This window comes from Eutrigla gurnardus (genome assembly GCF_963514095.1).
Source record: "Eutrigla gurnardus genome assembly, chromosome: 15".
Lineage (NCBI taxonomy): Eukaryota > Metazoa > Chordata > Actinopteri > Perciformes > Triglidae > Eutrigla > Eutrigla gurnardus.
The window spans coordinates 12,541,999-12,559,584 of record NC_139938.1 but is presented as its reverse complement, the minus strand read 5'-3'; the positions used below and the strand labels follow the sequence as shown (position 1 = coordinate 12,559,584).

General features: G+C 44.5%; 2 protein-coding genes across 2 annotated transcripts; both read right to left on the bottom strand.

Moving 5' to 3' along the window:
- Positions 1-61: 61 nt before the first annotated feature.
- On the bottom strand, positions 62-11,868 carry LOC311025831 (clustered mitochondria protein homolog). The gene is made up of 29 exons (XM_084028957.1): positions 11,809-11,868; positions 10,208-11,562; positions 9,678-9,826; positions 9,417-9,588; positions 8,692-8,829; positions 8,471-8,601; positions 8,202-8,356; positions 7,991-8,116; positions 7,656-7,803; positions 7,432-7,524; positions 6,961-7,179; positions 6,401-6,576; positions 5,996-6,304; positions 5,782-5,915; positions 5,129-5,230; positions 4,931-5,031; positions 4,584-4,736; positions 4,040-4,102; positions 3,695-3,942; positions 3,491-3,575; positions 3,228-3,381; positions 2,744-2,883; positions 2,534-2,614; positions 2,295-2,420; positions 1,575-1,696; positions 1,276-1,369; positions 1,062-1,196; positions 903-976; positions 62-810 (listed from the first exon to the last, which is right to left on the bottom strand). Exons 2-29 carry the CDS (start codon positions 11,517-11,519, stop codon positions 723-725), a joined length of 5,028 nt encoding a protein of 1,675 aa, XP_083885083.1. The 5' UTR covers positions 11,520-11,562; positions 11,809-11,868; the 3' UTR covers positions 62-722.
- Positions 11,869-14,101: 2,233 nt separating this feature from the next.
- LOC311026235 (coiled-coil domain-containing protein 92-like) lies at positions 14,102-17,135 on the bottom strand. The gene is made up of 4 exons (XM_084029646.1): positions 16,864-17,135; positions 16,382-16,530; positions 16,204-16,251; positions 14,102-15,301 (listed from the first exon to the last, which is right to left on the bottom strand). Exons 2-4 carry the CDS (start codon positions 16,509-16,511, stop codon positions 14,586-14,588), a joined length of 894 nt encoding a protein of 297 aa, XP_083885772.1. The 5' UTR covers positions 16,512-16,530; positions 16,864-17,135; the 3' UTR covers positions 14,102-14,585.
- Between the last annotated feature and the right edge of the window lie 451 nt (positions 17,136-17,586).

The following is a 17,586-nucleotide window of genomic DNA, read 5'->3' as shown; positions in this document are numbered from 1 at the left end:
AATAATATGTGTAATTATCTCATTTCCCTATATTACTTGTTCTTGTAGAATGAAAGACATACAATGTTCGGATGTTTATTTTCCTACAGTAACCCGGATATTAATAACAACAACAACATGGATGAAATGATAATAAACATCTATTACACATCCAAAACAATCACATCGGTTACTTTAATGTTCAGGAATATCACGTTTGGAGAAGTGTCCGTGGCACAAGTGTGAAGCCCAGTGGACACACAGGGGACTGCAACATGACGGCACATAATTTAAAAATCTAAGACATTTTAACATACACTGCTGCTGTATCTTTTCCCCTCATTAGAAGCATGCCAAAACATACTGTGCGTGTGTGTTCACCTAGTAGTATAATTCATGTGTGTGTGAGGTTTTATCTGACAAAAAGGAGGAGATTTTCTTCATCAAAGTTACAACCTGTCGTCCTCATTCAATGATCCCATATATTTCAAGAGCTGGGTAATTAGATATGAGTCTTTACAGTGTCCACAGACAGCAGAACAAACTCCTCTTCCACAAAGAGACAACTGCAGCTGTCTGTTTCTTGGATTTGTTGTCCAAAGTAGGCTTGTTAACACCAGTAATGTGCCAGGCCTTCGTTTGCCATTATTGCTCATTGTCCACAGTCATTTTCAAGTGCTGACTGACGTCACAGATGTTCTACTGTAACTGTCCCCTCGGTTCAAAGTTCAGGGTTGTTGGCTTCATTTCTTAAGTCTTTTTTCCAGCTCTTCCACTCGAACCTTTTCCTTCCCTTTCAATTCAGTCCTCAGGTCTGCAATTTCATTTGCACTATAGAGAAAGACACAATAGGTGAGATGAACGTTACAACCAGCGCATTAGCAGTTATTTTTGATTCCATTAGTGAGTGTTTGAGTGTTCACCTGAGAGGAACGAGAATGATTCCACAGGTCAGGTTGAGCTGCTGAAGGATTGCGGGGAAACTCGGTGCGGAAAACTTTAGAGAAACATGAAATAAATGATCACACAACTGGCAAATGCTTTGCATGCATGCATTCATGTACTACAGAACTGTTACAAACCTTTGGAGGTGGAAGACAGGCACTAGGTGTGTTACTGTACATATGGTTGATGGCTTTCTGAAGGGTCACAGCCTGCTGAGTGAGGCTCTTCAGGTACTTGGAGCTCTCCTTCGTACTGTCATGGTCCTCACCAACCTTCATGTGTGCCAGAATGAGGTCTCTCAATTAAAATTATAAGCACATGACACAATAATCCCAGCGTTTAAACGCATACCTGGCTCTTATATATGGAATAAGCCTCTTTCTCGTGTTGCAGAGCCGATCGAAACTCTCCTTCACTCTCGTACACGGTGGCGAGCAGATGATGGCTGCACAGAAGATAGACAATGAAAACTTTGATAGAAGGAAATTCAAGGAAGCAGCAATATGAATAAGACAATAATAGAAACCTGTATTTCAAAACATTTCCTCAGATTGCAATTTTGATGTGTTGCTATCTTTATTTGTTGTCTTTCTGTCTGCTTCTGAATAAGAATGTAAAAAACAGAGGGTCGGGACGACAAACTGTCTTACCTGTGTGCATGTTTCATGGATTTGGCACCGTGGTATTTTGAGGTTGAAATTAAGGCATTCTGTAGGAATTTCAGGGAAATCTCATACTCCATCAGTCCATGAAGTACGAGTCCCAGCATACTCTAGTGGAGCACAAGCACATGTGAGGACTGGTTGCTGAAATAACATCGGGGTTGAATTCGGTGTGTTCTTATCACACGGCAAGGCTTCAAGTTGCTTTATCCTGTCTACATTTATCAGTATGTTATCATGTAGAAGTTCATTTTATGTTTCTATTAACACGTCAAATCTTGATCCAACAATTCCAGCATCTTGGGGGACCCACAGTACTTAAAGGGATTTCTTTTTTTCATTTTTAAAATGTCTTTCTTTTGTTTTGAAAATGAAAATAGGCTATTTCTTTCAGTGGACCTCTGGAAGGAACATTTTCAGAAGGATAAAGAGGCCTGTTTGGTTCACAGGTGCAACATAAACTTAACTTTTAACAGTATATATATATTTTGAGTTTGTACAATGAAAAACATTTTACCCTCAGTACAGATTGAGTTTTCACCTCTAATCTTGGGTGTTTTTAAAGAACCAAATCCCTCAAATTGCCATTAAGAATTGACTAAAGAATGTGAACAAAATAGATAGATGCCTAAAATACAAAGATAATCCCTGAATAGAGTTTTGTGCAAATAGAAAGACGGAGAGCAACACTTTGCAGGTCTGACTCACATCCAGCAGTGCGACTTGAGGATGGTCTTCTCCGCTCACAAGCAGCGTGAGGTAACGAGCCCGATACAGCAGCTGTAGGGAGGTTGAATGCCGGCCGCCAGCGAAGCAGTACAGGGCCAGGTAAGTCTGAACCACAGACCGGAGAATACGTCCATAGTCACACGTATATTGTATGATAAGTAGACAGTTTGTGAGAGAAGATTGTATTTGTGGGTTGATGAAAAAATAAAGGAACTCACATAGTCTTGTATGGTCTGTGGATGGTCTATACCTTGTATCCTCTCACTACTCATAACAGCCTTTTCCTGGTGGCTGAGAGCCTGTGAGACACGGCCGAAGGAGGGATACGTTATGTTATGAAAGCTCAAAAAGTAGGTTTGGATGATGATTCTGAAGTCTGGAACCAGGCTATGTAAAAGCTCACGGTAAGGAAAGAAATGTATATTTACGTCTGCATACTCCCCCAGGATGTAGCAGATTCGTCCCAGGAGGCGCAGGCACATGCACACGTCCTCATGCAGGACCCCGCACACGCTGCTGAACAGAGTCAGGGCCTGGCCGATCAATTCATAGCCGTCTTTGAGAAGCCCTAAAAGCAAGCATAAAACTCTGCTGGTGAGCTTTGAATGTACAAAAACAATGACATCTGCTCTTCGCATGACCACTAAAATGTAAAATATATTGTTAACTTCATCACCTACATCTAAAACATGACTGCATGACCTAAAGGGTGTGCATGTGTTATTTGCTGAATAGTGTGTTGCCACTGTGTATTCATGATTGTAGGGAAACTACACTGGCGAGGATATCATTTCAAACTGTGATACTTTTCCATTTTGTCCCTGCAGTTGATGGTCAGTCACTTGAAGCGCCCAGGCCATCATGCTACCCTGGATGTAAATGTACTGAATCTAATATATTAGTGTCTCTCACCCTGCTGTACTGCCACCTGTGCGTGTTGCACAAGCCGCGTGGCGTCCGTTGATGTCGGTTTGAGATGTTTGGCCACAGGGAACATGTTGACAACGTCTTCCTCTCCAAAGGCCGGCCTGTGTCGAGATTCAAACACGTACTCCCGCAACTGGACCTAAATACAGAGAGAGGGGAAAGCAGCTGTATTTTAAAGTTGCACAAGATAACATGTATGTGTTAACTTATGTTATCAAACCTCTGTTTTATTAAGGTAGATGTCTGACCTGTATGCCCGTCTTGATGGCTATCTCTCTCAGTAGGGAGATCCTCTGAAGGCTGTGCTTTTTGATCACTTCATCTATACTTTCACTGGACACAGAAGGGATGGCAGTGTAAGTTCTGTTACACACGCACACACACACACACACACACACACACACACACACACACACACACACACACACACACACACACACACACACACACACCTGTCTATTGTGTAGTGGTAATAATCTCCAGCTTCAGTCCTGATCTGGCCCCACAGCTCACTGGGGGTCAGTCTAGCCCACAAACTGTCCGTCAGCGAGGTGACTCGACTCCCGTGACTCCGTCGCCGCCGGCTCCTGCGGCGAGAGAGCAGCTCATCTGAGCAGGAGTCGGGGAGACTGGAGGAGGAGCTCAGGAGACAGTTTAGGAAGTGACTGACGGCAGCGGAGAAAGCTGCAGGTTCCACATCCTGGAGGAAATAAGAGATGTTAATGTTAGGAAAAAGCATGCAAGATGCAAAATGTAATTTGAATATTTTACTTATGAATATTATTTGAGCAATTTACCTGTAGGTAGGTCTTGAAAATGTGTTTTGCACTTCTGATGAGGACTTCACTGATACAAATTCTCTGTTCGGAAACATGTGATCAGTTAATCATGACAGACAGCTGGTATCCTTTATTTTATCATGTTTTTTTTCATGCCCTATTAAACATAACATTGTATTTTATTATATTATATTGCAAAAGACAGTGATCAAGGATAATTTTAGCCCTTGACCAAGAACTTTAGAAAAAGATGAGATGCGATGGAAAGATGAAGTGGTCCATACTCTGCATTTCTTGTTCTTGTTATTTCTATTACTGGAGGAGATATTTCTATTTATTTATAGATTTATAGATTCACAGGCACAAGGGACCAAAGGATAGGAGAATGATTGCACAAATGTCCATTATAACAACAATAACAATAATAATATCTACAGCATATGCTCTTCTTCTGCCTGGGATTTTTCTTTTACAGAACTCTCCCTCATGTCAGACATTTATAAATACTTTTCTCAATCAATGTAAAAGCAAACGTAAGGTTAATAATAGCTGTAGCAAGTACCTCTATGTGGTGGAGTCTCCCTCTCTCCTCAACCCCGTCCAGTTCCCTCAGTAGGGCGCCCAGGTATCGCACGTTCACACCCCGCTGGTGGAGCGCCGAGGTCAGGGTCGCCCCGTCCATCGGCACTGCTGAATGGTTGAGACAGTCCCTCAGCTACCACACACACACACACACAGACACACACACACACACACACACACACACACACACACACACACACACACACACACACACACACACACACACACACACACACACACACACACACACAAGCAGTAGAATTACAGATATTATCTTAGGCTTCATGCATGGAAGATCAGACGGTCATTGCTCCAGGTGAGACTCACCACTGCTGGGATCTGATTTGACAAGAGAAAAGCAGCCATGTCCCATAACAACAGTCTCTGCCTCTGAATCTCCTCAACACACTCAGAGGAGACGCGAACACCTGCAGCAAAGACACACAGTTCAATCTGATCTTTAAGCAACCTTATTTATATGAACGTGTGTGTGTGTGTGTGTGTGTGTGTGTGTGTGCTCAATACCTGGAGAGCAAACATCAGGGTTGAAGCGGATGTCAAAGCCGGAGTCACTCACTGATCCGACAGCCTCACACCCTTTCATAACCACATGTCTTCTCTGACATTCTACAAAAGAATATGAATACACTCATTAATGGACACAAACATCCTCACCAGTGTCCTTGTCCTCTTTCATGACTTATCAATGAATATTTGCACACTTGAGGGTATTTTAAAGTCAAGTCAAAGAGTTGAAGAAGTATTCAGATCCTGATACCTCAGTAAAAGTAAGAAAAATCACGCTGAACACTCAAATAAAAGTGAAATTACTGCATTTAAAGTCTTAAAGGGACAACAACTATATCATCCTATAAACAAAACATACTTAAAGTTAGAAAAATCATTGTGCATTATGTCCTTAGAAAACCATAAATATTTCAGCGTTACTGAGTAAACTCCATCTGCTGCTGAAAACCATGTGACATGATCGAAAGCTCCAGGACAACTACTGAATGGATCTTGTGATGAGATTGATTTCCAAACCAGTATTGCATTTTTTATGACTGTACATCCTTTGTTTGGTTAATTTTGTGTTTTTCAGGCTGATTTCTCTTTGCAGTTACACGTTTCTCCTCTCACTTAATGTCTTATTAGTGAGCAGCCTTCGTCTTATTCACCCATGTCAGCACTTTCCGTGGCTGCGTCTCCACTCCTCGGCTCACAGACCGACTCTTCACTCGGCTCTGTAGCTTTTTGCTGTTCTTCCAGTTGGATGAGCCCCTGGCACACTGTCTTGACATAAAGTTCGTACCTGCAACAGAACACAGGAACGTTTCCCAGGCTGAGTTCATCCTGCTGGTCAAACAGTTAGATGGCGCCTCTCTCCCTCACCTGTGCTGGACGAAGGCCTCTATCAGCTCCGGCCTCAGGCTGGCTAGGCTGTGGGGATGTCGCCGGGGGTAACCAAAGCCATGGCACTCTGCCGGCACCTCCCTCCTCTCCTCGGCCTCTGAGAACTGGAAGTTAAGGTCGGGGGGGAAGGTCCGGAGGAGGTCCAAAATGTAATGTCTTCCATCGTTACCCACGATGCCTTTGGTCTCGATGCCAGAGCAAAGCTCCACTGGGCTGTTGTTGTGGTCGAGCACCTGGTGACGTTGGATTCTCAGCGGCTTACTGGTTTTATCCAGAAGCTCCAGAAACCTGGAAGAGTGAAAATGAAAGGTTGCATGTTTAAACTTTTACACTCTAAAAACCTTAAAAGAAAAAATATTGTTTCTGTGAGCAGACGTGTGTTACCTGGGGTGTGTAAAAACAGTCTTTCCATAGTCATTCGAGCCATAGACTACACTCTGCTCCTGATTCTTCTCCAGTATCCCGGGAACGATGGTCTGAGCGATAACACGGATACCACGATAGTCCACCACGGCGGTTCCCAGCGTGTAAAGACCCTCTACGTCTACAGATGAGTATGCCTGTAACAGAGAAACAAACTGTTTGTATTTTGGTTTTGATGGCAAGAACATGAAGGGGCTGAATCTGTGTCTCCCAGCTGTTTTTCTGGGGACCCAACTTTTGATAATCAGCCATTTTGACCAGCTATTCCTTTTATACATTTATGCAATACAATACGAACATCTAGGCTCCATCATGAGGGTCAAATGTTAAAAGACTTGTTTGACTTATTTGAGTGTTTGACTGTTGAATATTGTTTTCCCCCATTGAAATCCACATAATCGTACCCTTAAAGAACTAGTGAATGCAATGCTGTCCAAATATACTTTTAATCGGGACAGAAGAAGCAGTAAATGCATCCCAACTACCTCACAAACCACGCAGGTATTGCTGTGAAGACCTACCTGTGCCCCCCTCAAGTCACAGGTGGCAGCAGCATGGGCAGCGGTGTTGCCCCCAAGTGGGCGGTAGTGCTCAGATACGTCGAACCCGAAGCTGAAGAACAGGTTGTTCCAGATGAACATCTGCATGTGAGACACCTCCCCTGGGTTCAACGGCATGACGTTACCGTCGATTACAGCTACAGCGCCTCGTGTTGCAGCGGCAACAAAGTCACTGTTTGTCTGGATGGAGGAATTCAAATCTTTGATTAACACAGTTTCTCCTCCTTCATTTAAAAAAAAAGAACATGTCATCCCAGGGCAGGCAAAGGGAGGAATGATCAAACATGTGTTTCTTGTAAAATGCTGAACAGTGTAGATGAAGTATAGGAGGACAAGGGATCATAAACATCTGTACTCGTGGTCACAGCTGCAGGTCGGGTCTCTGACCTTTACTCAGAAGGAAAGAAGACGTTTAGAAATCTGTGGTCTCACCTTGAAGATGCTCCTTTCCCTGCGCAGGCGCTCCTGGAGGGAATTCTTACCGAGTTCCCTGCATCCCTGCAGCTCCTCATTCCAGTCCCGACTCTGTGGTCAGAACACACAACCTCCATATCAGCATCACTGTCAGTTAGCCTCAGATGCCTAATGGAACCGTTGTTTTTGTGTGTGTATTTAAGCATCTGCCATTAGTGTAATGTTATATTTAGTCTCCGAACCTGCCCGGCTGTGTGCTCGTCCTGGCCCATGCGACTGGTGTGTGTCTCCTCCGCTCTGACACAGTCGAGGGTGTGGTCTCCATGACGGGCGATCCAGGTGAACATCTGGAAAGGTGCGGCGATCCGCTCGTACGGGTGTTGCTGGACTCTGGTTCACAGCAAGTGACAAAAGAGATTATTTAATTACCAAGGCTTGTATGGTAGGATTTATGTTTCATTCAGCTCTTTTTGAAACGATATTTTTTCGTATCACATCAGCTCTAGAAACTGAGATGACTCCCGTTACTGTATCTCCATCCACATATTGGATTGATACGAGTAGTGTTACAGCTCACCTCTTCTTCTGCAGAGCACTGAAGGTTTTCCTGAAAGCAGGGCTGACTTGACTCAGCAGCTCAACTAGAGAGTGGCAAAGGATTTTGGGAAGTGCAGGTTTAGGGTTGAAGTTGAAGGTAGTTGACCTAGAGAAGCACAGCAAGTGAATCCAGGTACGTTTCTGTCTTCGACTTAGCAAACTTGAAAATGGCCGAACCGTTTAACACTCACTGGTTGAGGTAGAAGCCCCGAGTAGAGGATGTAATGTTGAGTTCTCTGTCCTCCATAGTCAGCACATTGAGGTACATTAAGTCCCCGTGCATCTTTCTGTTTCCCGGAGGAGGGTTCCAGCTGCTCATGGTCAGAACCCGCAGGCACCGGAATGGCTGTAATGATACTTTCATAAAGTCCAAGTGTTGCTTCACTATAACTTAACACATGTTTCATTGGATCTTATATGTCTAAGTAGTCGCCTGCGGTTACACAACCTGATCTCTCACCTTCCAGTCATCTCTGAGGGGCTGCAGTGGAGTGAGCGGTCGGTCCTTACATCCAGGGAGGATGTATTCTGGAGGGCTGCAGTCAACAGACTCCTTTTCAGGAGCTCGCCTGTTCCCCACACCGTCACCGTCTGAAGGGATGAACACGGAGTCGAAAAAAGGTCAAATGATTTCTGGCAGAGATGCTAGTGAGTGAGGAGGCAATGAGAGAGTGCTATTACCCTTGTCTCTGGTGTAGAAGGTGAGGTAAGAGAGTGAGCTGCAGTTCACTCCGTTGTATGCATCAGCGGGGTCCAAGCTCCTCAGAAGGTCACGGACGTGTCTGAGATGAAGACGAGCGTCACGCACCGTGTAAGGATCTGCAACAAGATCAGAAAGGATGCTTAGAACGTGTTCAATCGCACTGTCACTCGTGATAAATGAGGGGAAGAAAATCGTTTCGCTGTGCTGCGACGATAAAAGATTAAATATAAAGTGAATAACTCCAAATCATCAAAATCGGTGATACTCTGCATCAACTTTTATTGCCATGCAATTCAATAGCATTGTTCCTTCATTTCAGATGGATATATTATTTATGTGTTGCAGTGTATTATTCCATATCACTGAGCCTCGGCGTGTGAGGTGAACATTTATTGTGAGGTTTAAAGTGAGTGATGCATTAGAAATAAATAAATGGTGATTATAAAAAAAAAAAGAAGTTAAACGTGGTTTGGTTGTGTGGAGTCACAAATTATGTGGTAAACCTTCCCGGATGAAGTTAGGTGTCATTTCCATCACGTTGCTTGAGCATCCGTCCAACACCTGTAGACGTTTGTAACAGTTTGGATGAGAGGTAAACATTGTTCCGATCCTGTGTTAGGGGTCCGCGTGATGGGAGATCGAATAAAACTGCAGACAATGTTGCACTCAACTTATGAAGAAGGTAGAAAACAGAGGCAGTTACCCTCCACCAACTTGATGACGGCTCCGTCCTGGATGCCCTGGATGGAGCGCAGCTCCGCGAGGCTGTCGAGGGCGATGCCACCCAGCTGGAAGGAGAAGCATGTGCGGTGGCAGGTGATCTCGTGCTCCATCAGCACCTGTTGCAGCTCCGCCACCAACATCTGGTCTGACACCTGGGAGTGGAGGAGAGTCGAATCGGAGTCAGACGTGAGGATACATCTTTAAAAAAACAAAAAACAAAATAATAAGAAGTAAACAGAACCTGAAGCTCAAAATGTTCTGTTCCAGGAGGCTGGATTTTGACAGTAAAGTCGGTCTCTTGGAGAGCAACTATGTCACTGATGCTGTGTTTCCTTTCATCGGCATCAGACTGCTGCGGGCGATCATCCTCGGGGCTTTCTTCAATTTGACCTGGAGACGACAGAAGAGACAAAACTAAGGTGTGAGGATGAGAACTGGCTGGGTGAATGCTTTTTTACCCTGGATTGCATATAAAAGGTAGAATGGAAAATAAACTTTAAAATGTAATTGAAGACTGTAATTGAAGAGGAAATGAAAACATATTACAAAAAAAGGAAATAGATTATTATTTTCCAATTGACTTTTTCTTTTTAACATTTAATTATGGCCCAGATTTCCTGAGTAGACATTTCTTTTTTTAATTTCCAGTTTTACTTAAAAGCATCCTCTATGGGGCGATGACCCCCTGTCTAAGCTGCAAGTAGAATGTTTGAATATTAAAATGCATGGACAAAAAACACACTAGGGACAAAATCAAATCTAACCATTCACCTTTGACATGTGGCGCTGCCAGAAACAGCCTGTCAACTAAAAACAAAGTTTGCTTCCTCTCAGGCTCCTCCTCCTCCTCCTCCTCCTCCTCCTTCACAGGTGACAGAGCCGTCTTGTTGTCGTCCCCTCCCTTTCCTGGGTCCCGGCATTGAAATTGATCTGCATTTAAATCTGACTGACCTGTGCGTTCCCCGGACACATTTATAATTGTTTCCATGGGGATAATGTTATGGCCCTTTTCATTTACGTTCTGATCTGGCACCAGCGTCGCCGGTCCCATCTGTTCATCATCCCGATTAGTCGGGTCTACACGACACTCAGCAGCGTCCCCGTTGATGCTGTAAGTTGTCGGCTGAAAATCCTTCTGTGACTCCATCTTCTCATCCTTATTGTTGGTGTGTTCAGCTGAGGTGGACTCTGATTGTTGTCCTTTGTCCTGAGCGCTCTCCTGTGTCGGCTCTGTCCAGTCAAAGTCTGTATTTTCCTGAACAGCAACAGTATTCTGTCGCAACTTAAAAACATCCCCTTCATCTTGCATTAACTCCTCTGTCAGCTTGGAGTTTTGTTCCATTTGAAATGAGCACTTTGTAGAAGTGGTGGTCAGTTCCTTGTGGATGTAATTCTCTCTCGGTTCCTCCAGTTCAGCTTCCTTGTATTCATCTCTGAAGGCCAGTTTGTATTTCTCTATCTGTCTGGCTTCCATGAAAGCGCAGGTTCCTGCATCCATTTGAATGACAATATCAGAATGTCTCTGGGATGTTCCCACCTGTCTCAGTAGCTCTCCGACCACCATCTCTTTTGCCGTGTCAGTATTTGTTACTGTGTTTACTTCTCCGCACACAAGGATCTCTGTTTGTGTCTGGATTTCGGCCCGTGACTCTGTCTGCGTCTGCACCCCCGTGCCCATCTGTGTCTCTGCTTCCGTCTGCGTCTCAACCTCCATAAAACCCCTGTTTCTCCAGCTGCTGCTCCTCCTCGGCCCTTCGTCTTCGGGCTCGTCCACCCTCGTCCCCTCTTCCTCCTCAGACACCAGCAGACACACCATCGGCTCCACCAGAGTCACGTCCCCTCCCAGGTGGCTGCTCAGGATGATGTCGGGGAACAGGAAGTGCTCCGGTTGGAGGGCGGGGTTTGTCACGCCGGTGGAGACGGTCAACAGGTCGTCCTCCGAGTCGTCTGGCAGGCTCGGCGATTCGCATTCGCTCTCTTCACTGGATAGCAGAGGGGATGTTTCCTCCTCGGCCGGGGCCGGTGCATCCTTACACTGGAAGTAGTTTGACAGTGTGTGAAAGCACTGGACTATGTTTCCCATGGTGCCTTTGTGCACCAAACAGCAATGCTATTCTGCAAGTGGCCTATGGGAGAAAAGACCGCAGTGTTTAAACAGGTTCAGAAACAATAAACTGTTGGTGGTTATTTTGTTGATAATGTAAGTTTTGCCAAGGGATTTTGCTATCCAGCCTTTACTTTACTTGTTAAACCACAAATGGTGCTCAGTGCAAACAAAAGGCCTTGTCACTGTCACATGTGTGGGAAGGCTAAGAGCCTTAGACAACAGCTGATGACAGGGAAAAGGTGATCCTGCGGTGGTGTCGGCTTACAGAGGAGAGGACAGGGAAACCTCGGTGACTAATCCCATCAGATGAACTCTGGAACGATGTGGACATCCTGCAACACAGATGAGCGGGAATGCTGAGCACAATTTCAGAGTATGAAAATGCCTATAAGTTACAGGTGTTTGGCCATATAAAAGTGTCTCAATCAAAACAGGATTTTCCCGAATAGACTCCATTTTTTTTTACTGTAATCAGAGTTTTCATAAAAGTAACACCTTCGTCGAGCTCATGAGAACACAAGGGTGAAGCAGAATGAAAGAATGTGTCTCAAACAGCAGGAGACTAACAAAAAGCACCAATACGGCGAAGTGTAATCAACATGGGCCCTACCAGCCAGTGTAGAGAGAGGGAGAGGCTGCCAGTCTGTGTCATCTTCCCCAGACTCCTGTTCTCTTCATCCTGCTGAAATCTGTGAGCCGAGTTGCCCCGTCTTTCCTCTACAGCTGCAGGAGGCTCCCCTGTCCTTGCTGCAAACACGTTACACAACGTGTGTGTGAGGCTGTGTGTGTGTGCCCTTCATAGGTGGAGCTGTGAGAGAACATGTATTCACACACACACATGCACATCCACACAGTAGTAGCCTACCCATGCGAGTCCAGAAGAGGGCAACCTTTCTGCCATTCATGATGTAACTTCCTGTATTGAGACCGGCCCATGCATTCTCTATCAACCTTGAATGTGAGCACGTGCAGCGGGTGTATAAATAGCAGCAGGAGGAGGTCTGTCTCCTTTTTTATATTTGGAAAACTATACACCTGATACGATGCAGCGAACCTCTCCCCCCAAAAACACAAAGTCACGGGAAATAGAACACTAGCTTGTCTCCGTTCTTCAACCCCGCGAGCTCTCTGAACGCAGCTTGCTGGTTGCCATGGCAGCGCTGCAGCGAGACATTAACATTCTGAGCACAGTCTCCAAGACAACTGTGGGAACATTCTAGAATGGGACGTTAGCGAGAAGACAAGTTGCCAGCTGACGTCAAGGTGGATGGTACAGTTGTTTGTGAATATTTCCTCATGATTGTCAATATATTAATCAATCAAAAGTGTTACTGAAGTGTTGCTTCCTTGTGATGTGTATTATTTATAAAACATTTATTTTATTGAAATATATATTTAAGGTATTTTAATTGGATGCATTTATACTTGTTTATACTGGAGGTGTTTATATGTATTTATTTATTTATTTATTTATGTATTTATACTTACAAGGGATGATGTATTTTTCTTCAACTGCTGAAATGTATGACATCATCATGTGTGACTTATGTAAACAGAAGTTTATTTGGACCTGGTGCTTCATGTCCCTGCGCTGTACATTTATGACTTATTTGGAGCTTTGGATTTGTCATTTGATGTAAATATCTCAAACTTGTTTTATTTGTATTTATGCATTTCTATTAAAATTGTCACTGTCATTAATGTTTATTTTATTTATATATTTTTTACCTTTTTGCACTGTGCCAGGGGGAAAACACCAAAATATGGATGTGTATGTTTCTGTACATCTCATGTTCCTTCCAATAATTAAATTTTTTTTTTTATTAATTGTATTTTCTTTTTCTCAGTTCATTTACCAACTCATGACAATTGAATTGAGTTTGCATTCGTACAAATGATAAAAATACATAATAAACATATTGCATCTTTCTTTGACCTCGTGTGGATGCATTCACCTCCACAGATGTCTGCAGCATTCAGTGGGCTGCTGAGGCATGTTGCAAATTAATCTGTATGGTAGAAAAAGATGCAGATAAAGGACAGTCAGACTGGGAGTCATCGCAATGTTCCTGCACACCTCCTCAGAGTCCTCTGACCTCTCTGGCCCCTCTCTCTCTCTTACTATTTAACATGAGCCTCGAGAAATCAGTGATACATGTGTTCTTCTACTCTATGTGCAGGTGTTTTCCTTCTTTGGCACTTTCAAAGCATAGACCTGGGCATATTCTAATCACAGTTTGGTTGTACTGACAGGGTTCTGCATTTTTTCCAGCTCTTGTATAATAATATTTAATAATAATTTTAAAAAAAAGTTGAGAGCAACTGTTCAAAACATCTTTGTACAGCCACACCATAGTTTGACATGTCATAATAGGAAAAGCACAGGTGCAAAATAATCAAAATTAATCATGGCTAAATTCCATTTAGCTTTTACAGTTTCAAGTTCCTGTTATTGTGTATGTTGGCTCACTGTCACAGCAATCACTAAAGTTATTAGTGCTTGAAAACAGACAACAGGACACCAGAAATACTTCTCTGCCATAACTAGGCACATTGCATGAATTTAATAAAGTGCAAATCATACAAAATGTCCCTAAGCCTCCTAGAGTGACTTTCCAAACCTGGAATCCAGCTAGTGCAGTGAAAAAGCAGGTTGTGACGTTGTACACGACGAGTGTTCACAGACTCCGCGGCACGAATTACAGGCAAAAGCCGTGATCAACAGTGTTGAAAACTAAAAGGCATCCAGAGGAAACGGGACCAATATCCAGTCTGTTTTTTTTTTTGTCCCACTTACTTCTCCACATTTTCAAAGCACATATCGTACCGGCGTCAATGTGACAAAGTCGGTTAATACATTGTTGTGATCACACGCTCCGGTGCAACTAACCTCTAAATATATAACTCACTTCCTGAAATCTACAGACAATCACAAGTTTACATCTCTCTTGTCTTAAGCTTTTTCCTACGATAACTGCACCAGATGTTGGTCGACGTTGGCCGAGACCTGCTGGAAGACAACTTTGCCTTTTTGCATCTTCATCACAGAGCCGTCTCTCCCTCTCCTGCTCCCATGTCCACCCTCCTATGCACCCTGCTGTCCTCTATGTCCTCCCACTCGTCCTCCATCCCCTCTACATCCTGTGTTCTGATGGGTTGGTTCAAGCGAAGGAGGCGGTACCTAAGCGGCACCAAGAAGAGGGCAGGGTCAGGCATAGGGTGTGGCCTCTGCGGGGATGTCACTCTCTCCTGGGGGACGCACGCTCTGACCCTCTCCTCCCTCACGCTGACACGCCTCTTGTGTCTGGCTTCTGGTTGGCTGGGAGAGGCTGGAGGAGGTGGAGACAGAAGCCAGTCCTCCCCTTCGTAATCTTCATCCTCCTCACCTTCTTCATCCTCATCCTCATCATCATCCTCCTCTCCCTCCTTGCCCCTGGGTTCCTCCTCTCCCTCTGCACCAGACTCCGCGCTCTGCCGCTGCTGGAACAGTTTTAAGCGTGCCGCGTGGAGCTCGTGGCAGAGGGTCGTCGTGGTGACATTTTGGCGCTGCAGCTCACGACTCAGCAGCGTGATCTTGTGGCTGCGCCGTTTCAGCTCTTCCAGGAAGTGCCGCTCTTCTTCCCTCAGGCTCCTTCCCAAAGCTGAGGCCCGTGCCCGGCCGGCCCGCAGCTCCCCGCGCACAGCAACCATCATGCAGTGCTGGTCCTCTAGGAGACGCTCTGCGGCCTCGCAGCGTGCCGCCAGATCCGCTTCCTCCTCTGAGAAACATAAACAAACGCAGTATGGACTGAAGCACTGTAGTATTTGATGAGGTTATTGTGTCCATTAGGATGTCATTAGCTGGTCTGTTTTTCTATCCTCCAGATCTCTTTCGTTTCATCTGCTCGATCAATCTTTCTCAGATTACATTTCATACATGTTCCTATTACTGTGCCTTCCCGTGCTTTATCACTCTGTTCAACCTGGCTGGATAGATAAATAATACACACACATATATAGTGTCATATAACAAACGCAAGAATATTCAGTTAACATACATTTTATGAATCACTCCCTTTGAATAATTAGTTTCCCTCCTCTGGGGACAAATGTGGGGTGAAAAATGTATGGAAATACAGAAGAGGGGTGCCAGGATTCTCTATGATTTAGAACTTATTTGCATTTTGCAATAAACAGACATGAAACATGGATATTGCTTGCATAACAAAAATATGAAAGACCAAATATTGTTACCATGTCACACATAACTGGGTGCACTGATCCAAATATTTCCTCCCCCTGTACTAATTCCAAGTAATCCAATACCAGTGGTCTCTTAAATGCTAAATCTGAGTCACTTAATCCCTGCCTGGATCTCATTGTTGACACTTTTTTAGGTTAACTGAAAAGCTGTCAACTGTCTACTGTGACTTAATAACAATTTAATTTAATTACAAAGAAACGTTGTATCAGTCATACGATATAGAGTGAAATATAATGTAAATATAGATGGAAAAAAGTAAAAATAAATAAGTATAAATGATGTTATAGCAATGCAAATACATCAAAAGGTTGTTTAATGTCATTGCTTGGGAATTCTCAGCACAGCTTTGGTGCTTTACTCTCCATATCTCGCCCGTATCATTTCCCCCCTTGTCAGCAAGTTGTTGTAATGTCCTACCATCTGTGCTTCTGTCAGGAAACCTGGAGTCCAGCTCACAGCTTAGCTCTGCAGCCGACAGGAGTAGAAGCACAAAAGGCAGACAGACAGAAGCAAAGATGAGAACAGGGTGACGGACAGGATTGGAAGTGGTTTTGGGTGACACGTGAAGAGGCAGCGGGTGACCCGGCGGACTGACCGTGACAGCGCCTCTTCAGACGTGTGATCTCCAGCTGCAGACCCGTCAGCATGGCCAGGTGCTCCTGCTTCAGGAAGGCGATGCCTCTCCCCACACTGGCCACCTGGTGCTCCAGCTTCCCAGCATCCATGGCTGCACCCCCACACAACCTGCACACAGGTAGCCGGATGTGTTAGGATGGAGAGGGGGGGTTCCAGTACAGCTCCCAGTACAGTTTGAGGGAGAGAGCTGGGATAGGGGGGTATAGTGTATATTTCATGGAGAACACACAAATTTATTTGAGGCTACACTAATAAAACACATATAAGTCCACTCAATAGTCTCATTTTAAGAGCTTTATCTGGCTATTTTCTTTTAACCTTACTTGCAAACGCATGCACTCTTATTAAAGCTCATTCAGCGTGGTGGTCTCTGCACCGTCCCCCCCACTGGTGCTCATGTCTACCTGTAACCGTGCACTCACCCCTCTCCCCGTGGCCTACCGTGATACTGAAGCCGGATCCTGTTCGAAGCGTCGGGCATGGATCCTCGTATCGCCGCGCTGTCTCTCTCCTTGATGCGGCACAGACGGAGAAAACAAAAGACCCGTGCAAAACGGCACTCTGCTCGCCTCTCTCCCCCCCGTGTGGTGGAGCGGTTCACCGCTGCAGCAGGGCCGACGCGTTTCCTACAGCGGGGATGAATGCTGCTGCAGTCCGAGTGGGAACAACCTCCTCTTAACCTTCTGCGTGTACGTGTGCAGTGCGGTGCCGCTGCCGTACTCACAAGCCCGGTATGAGGGGTGATCAGTGCCACGAAGGAGGAGGAGGAGGAGGAGGAGCGACGTAGAAGTGATGCTAGGCTACAGCAAACCTGAAAGGAATCCTTTTTTATTTGGGATAATAGAGAGCTAAAGTCTCACCCCAACTCACAACAATGTGTCTTTAGATTTGTCTTTCATCAGTCTTTTTTTTTTTTTTAACTTAAAGTCAAACTGAAACGGCATTTTAATGTAGTATTTAGCTTCTGTTCTGTGATGTATTTCTGAGTGAAACAAGGCGTTAATTTGATCATTCAAAACATTTGCTCACAACCTTCTCAAAGTTGCAGATTAATTGATGGATGGATGTCATATTATTGGTTGAAATTGGTTCGTACTTGCCGATTTAAGCATGCATCATATTTTGTTTTCCAAGAGCAAATAGATATTGGATATTGATATAAAA

Excerpts from the sequence above, each read along its gene's own strand:
- LOC311026235 (XM_084029646.1), bottom strand. The coding sequence starts at position 16,511 with ATGGATGCTGGGAAGCTGGAGCACCAGGTGGCCAGTGTGGGGAGAGGC. Across the intron at positions 16,252-16,381 it reads TCTGAAGAGGCGCTGTCACG|AGCTAAGCTGTGAGCTGGAC; the intron begins GTCAGTCCGCCG and ends TGTCGGCTGCAG. Across the intron at positions 15,302-16,203 it reads TCCTGACAGAAGCACAGATG|AGGAGGAAGCGGATCTGGCG; the intron begins GTAGGACATTAC and ends TATGTTTCTCAG.
- LOC311025831 (XM_084028957.1), bottom strand. The coding sequence starts at position 11,519 with ATGGGAAACATAGTCCAGTGCTTTCACACACTGTCAAACTACTTCCAG. Across the intron at positions 2,884-3,227 it reads ACAGGTGGCAGTACAGCAGG|GGCTTCTCAAAGACGGCTAT; the intron begins GTGAGAGACACT and ends GCTTGCTTTTAG. Across the intron at positions 2,421-2,533 it reads CACAGACCATACAAGACTAT|ACTTACCTGGCCCTGTACTG; the intron begins GTGAGTTCCTTT and ends TCTGTGGTTCAG.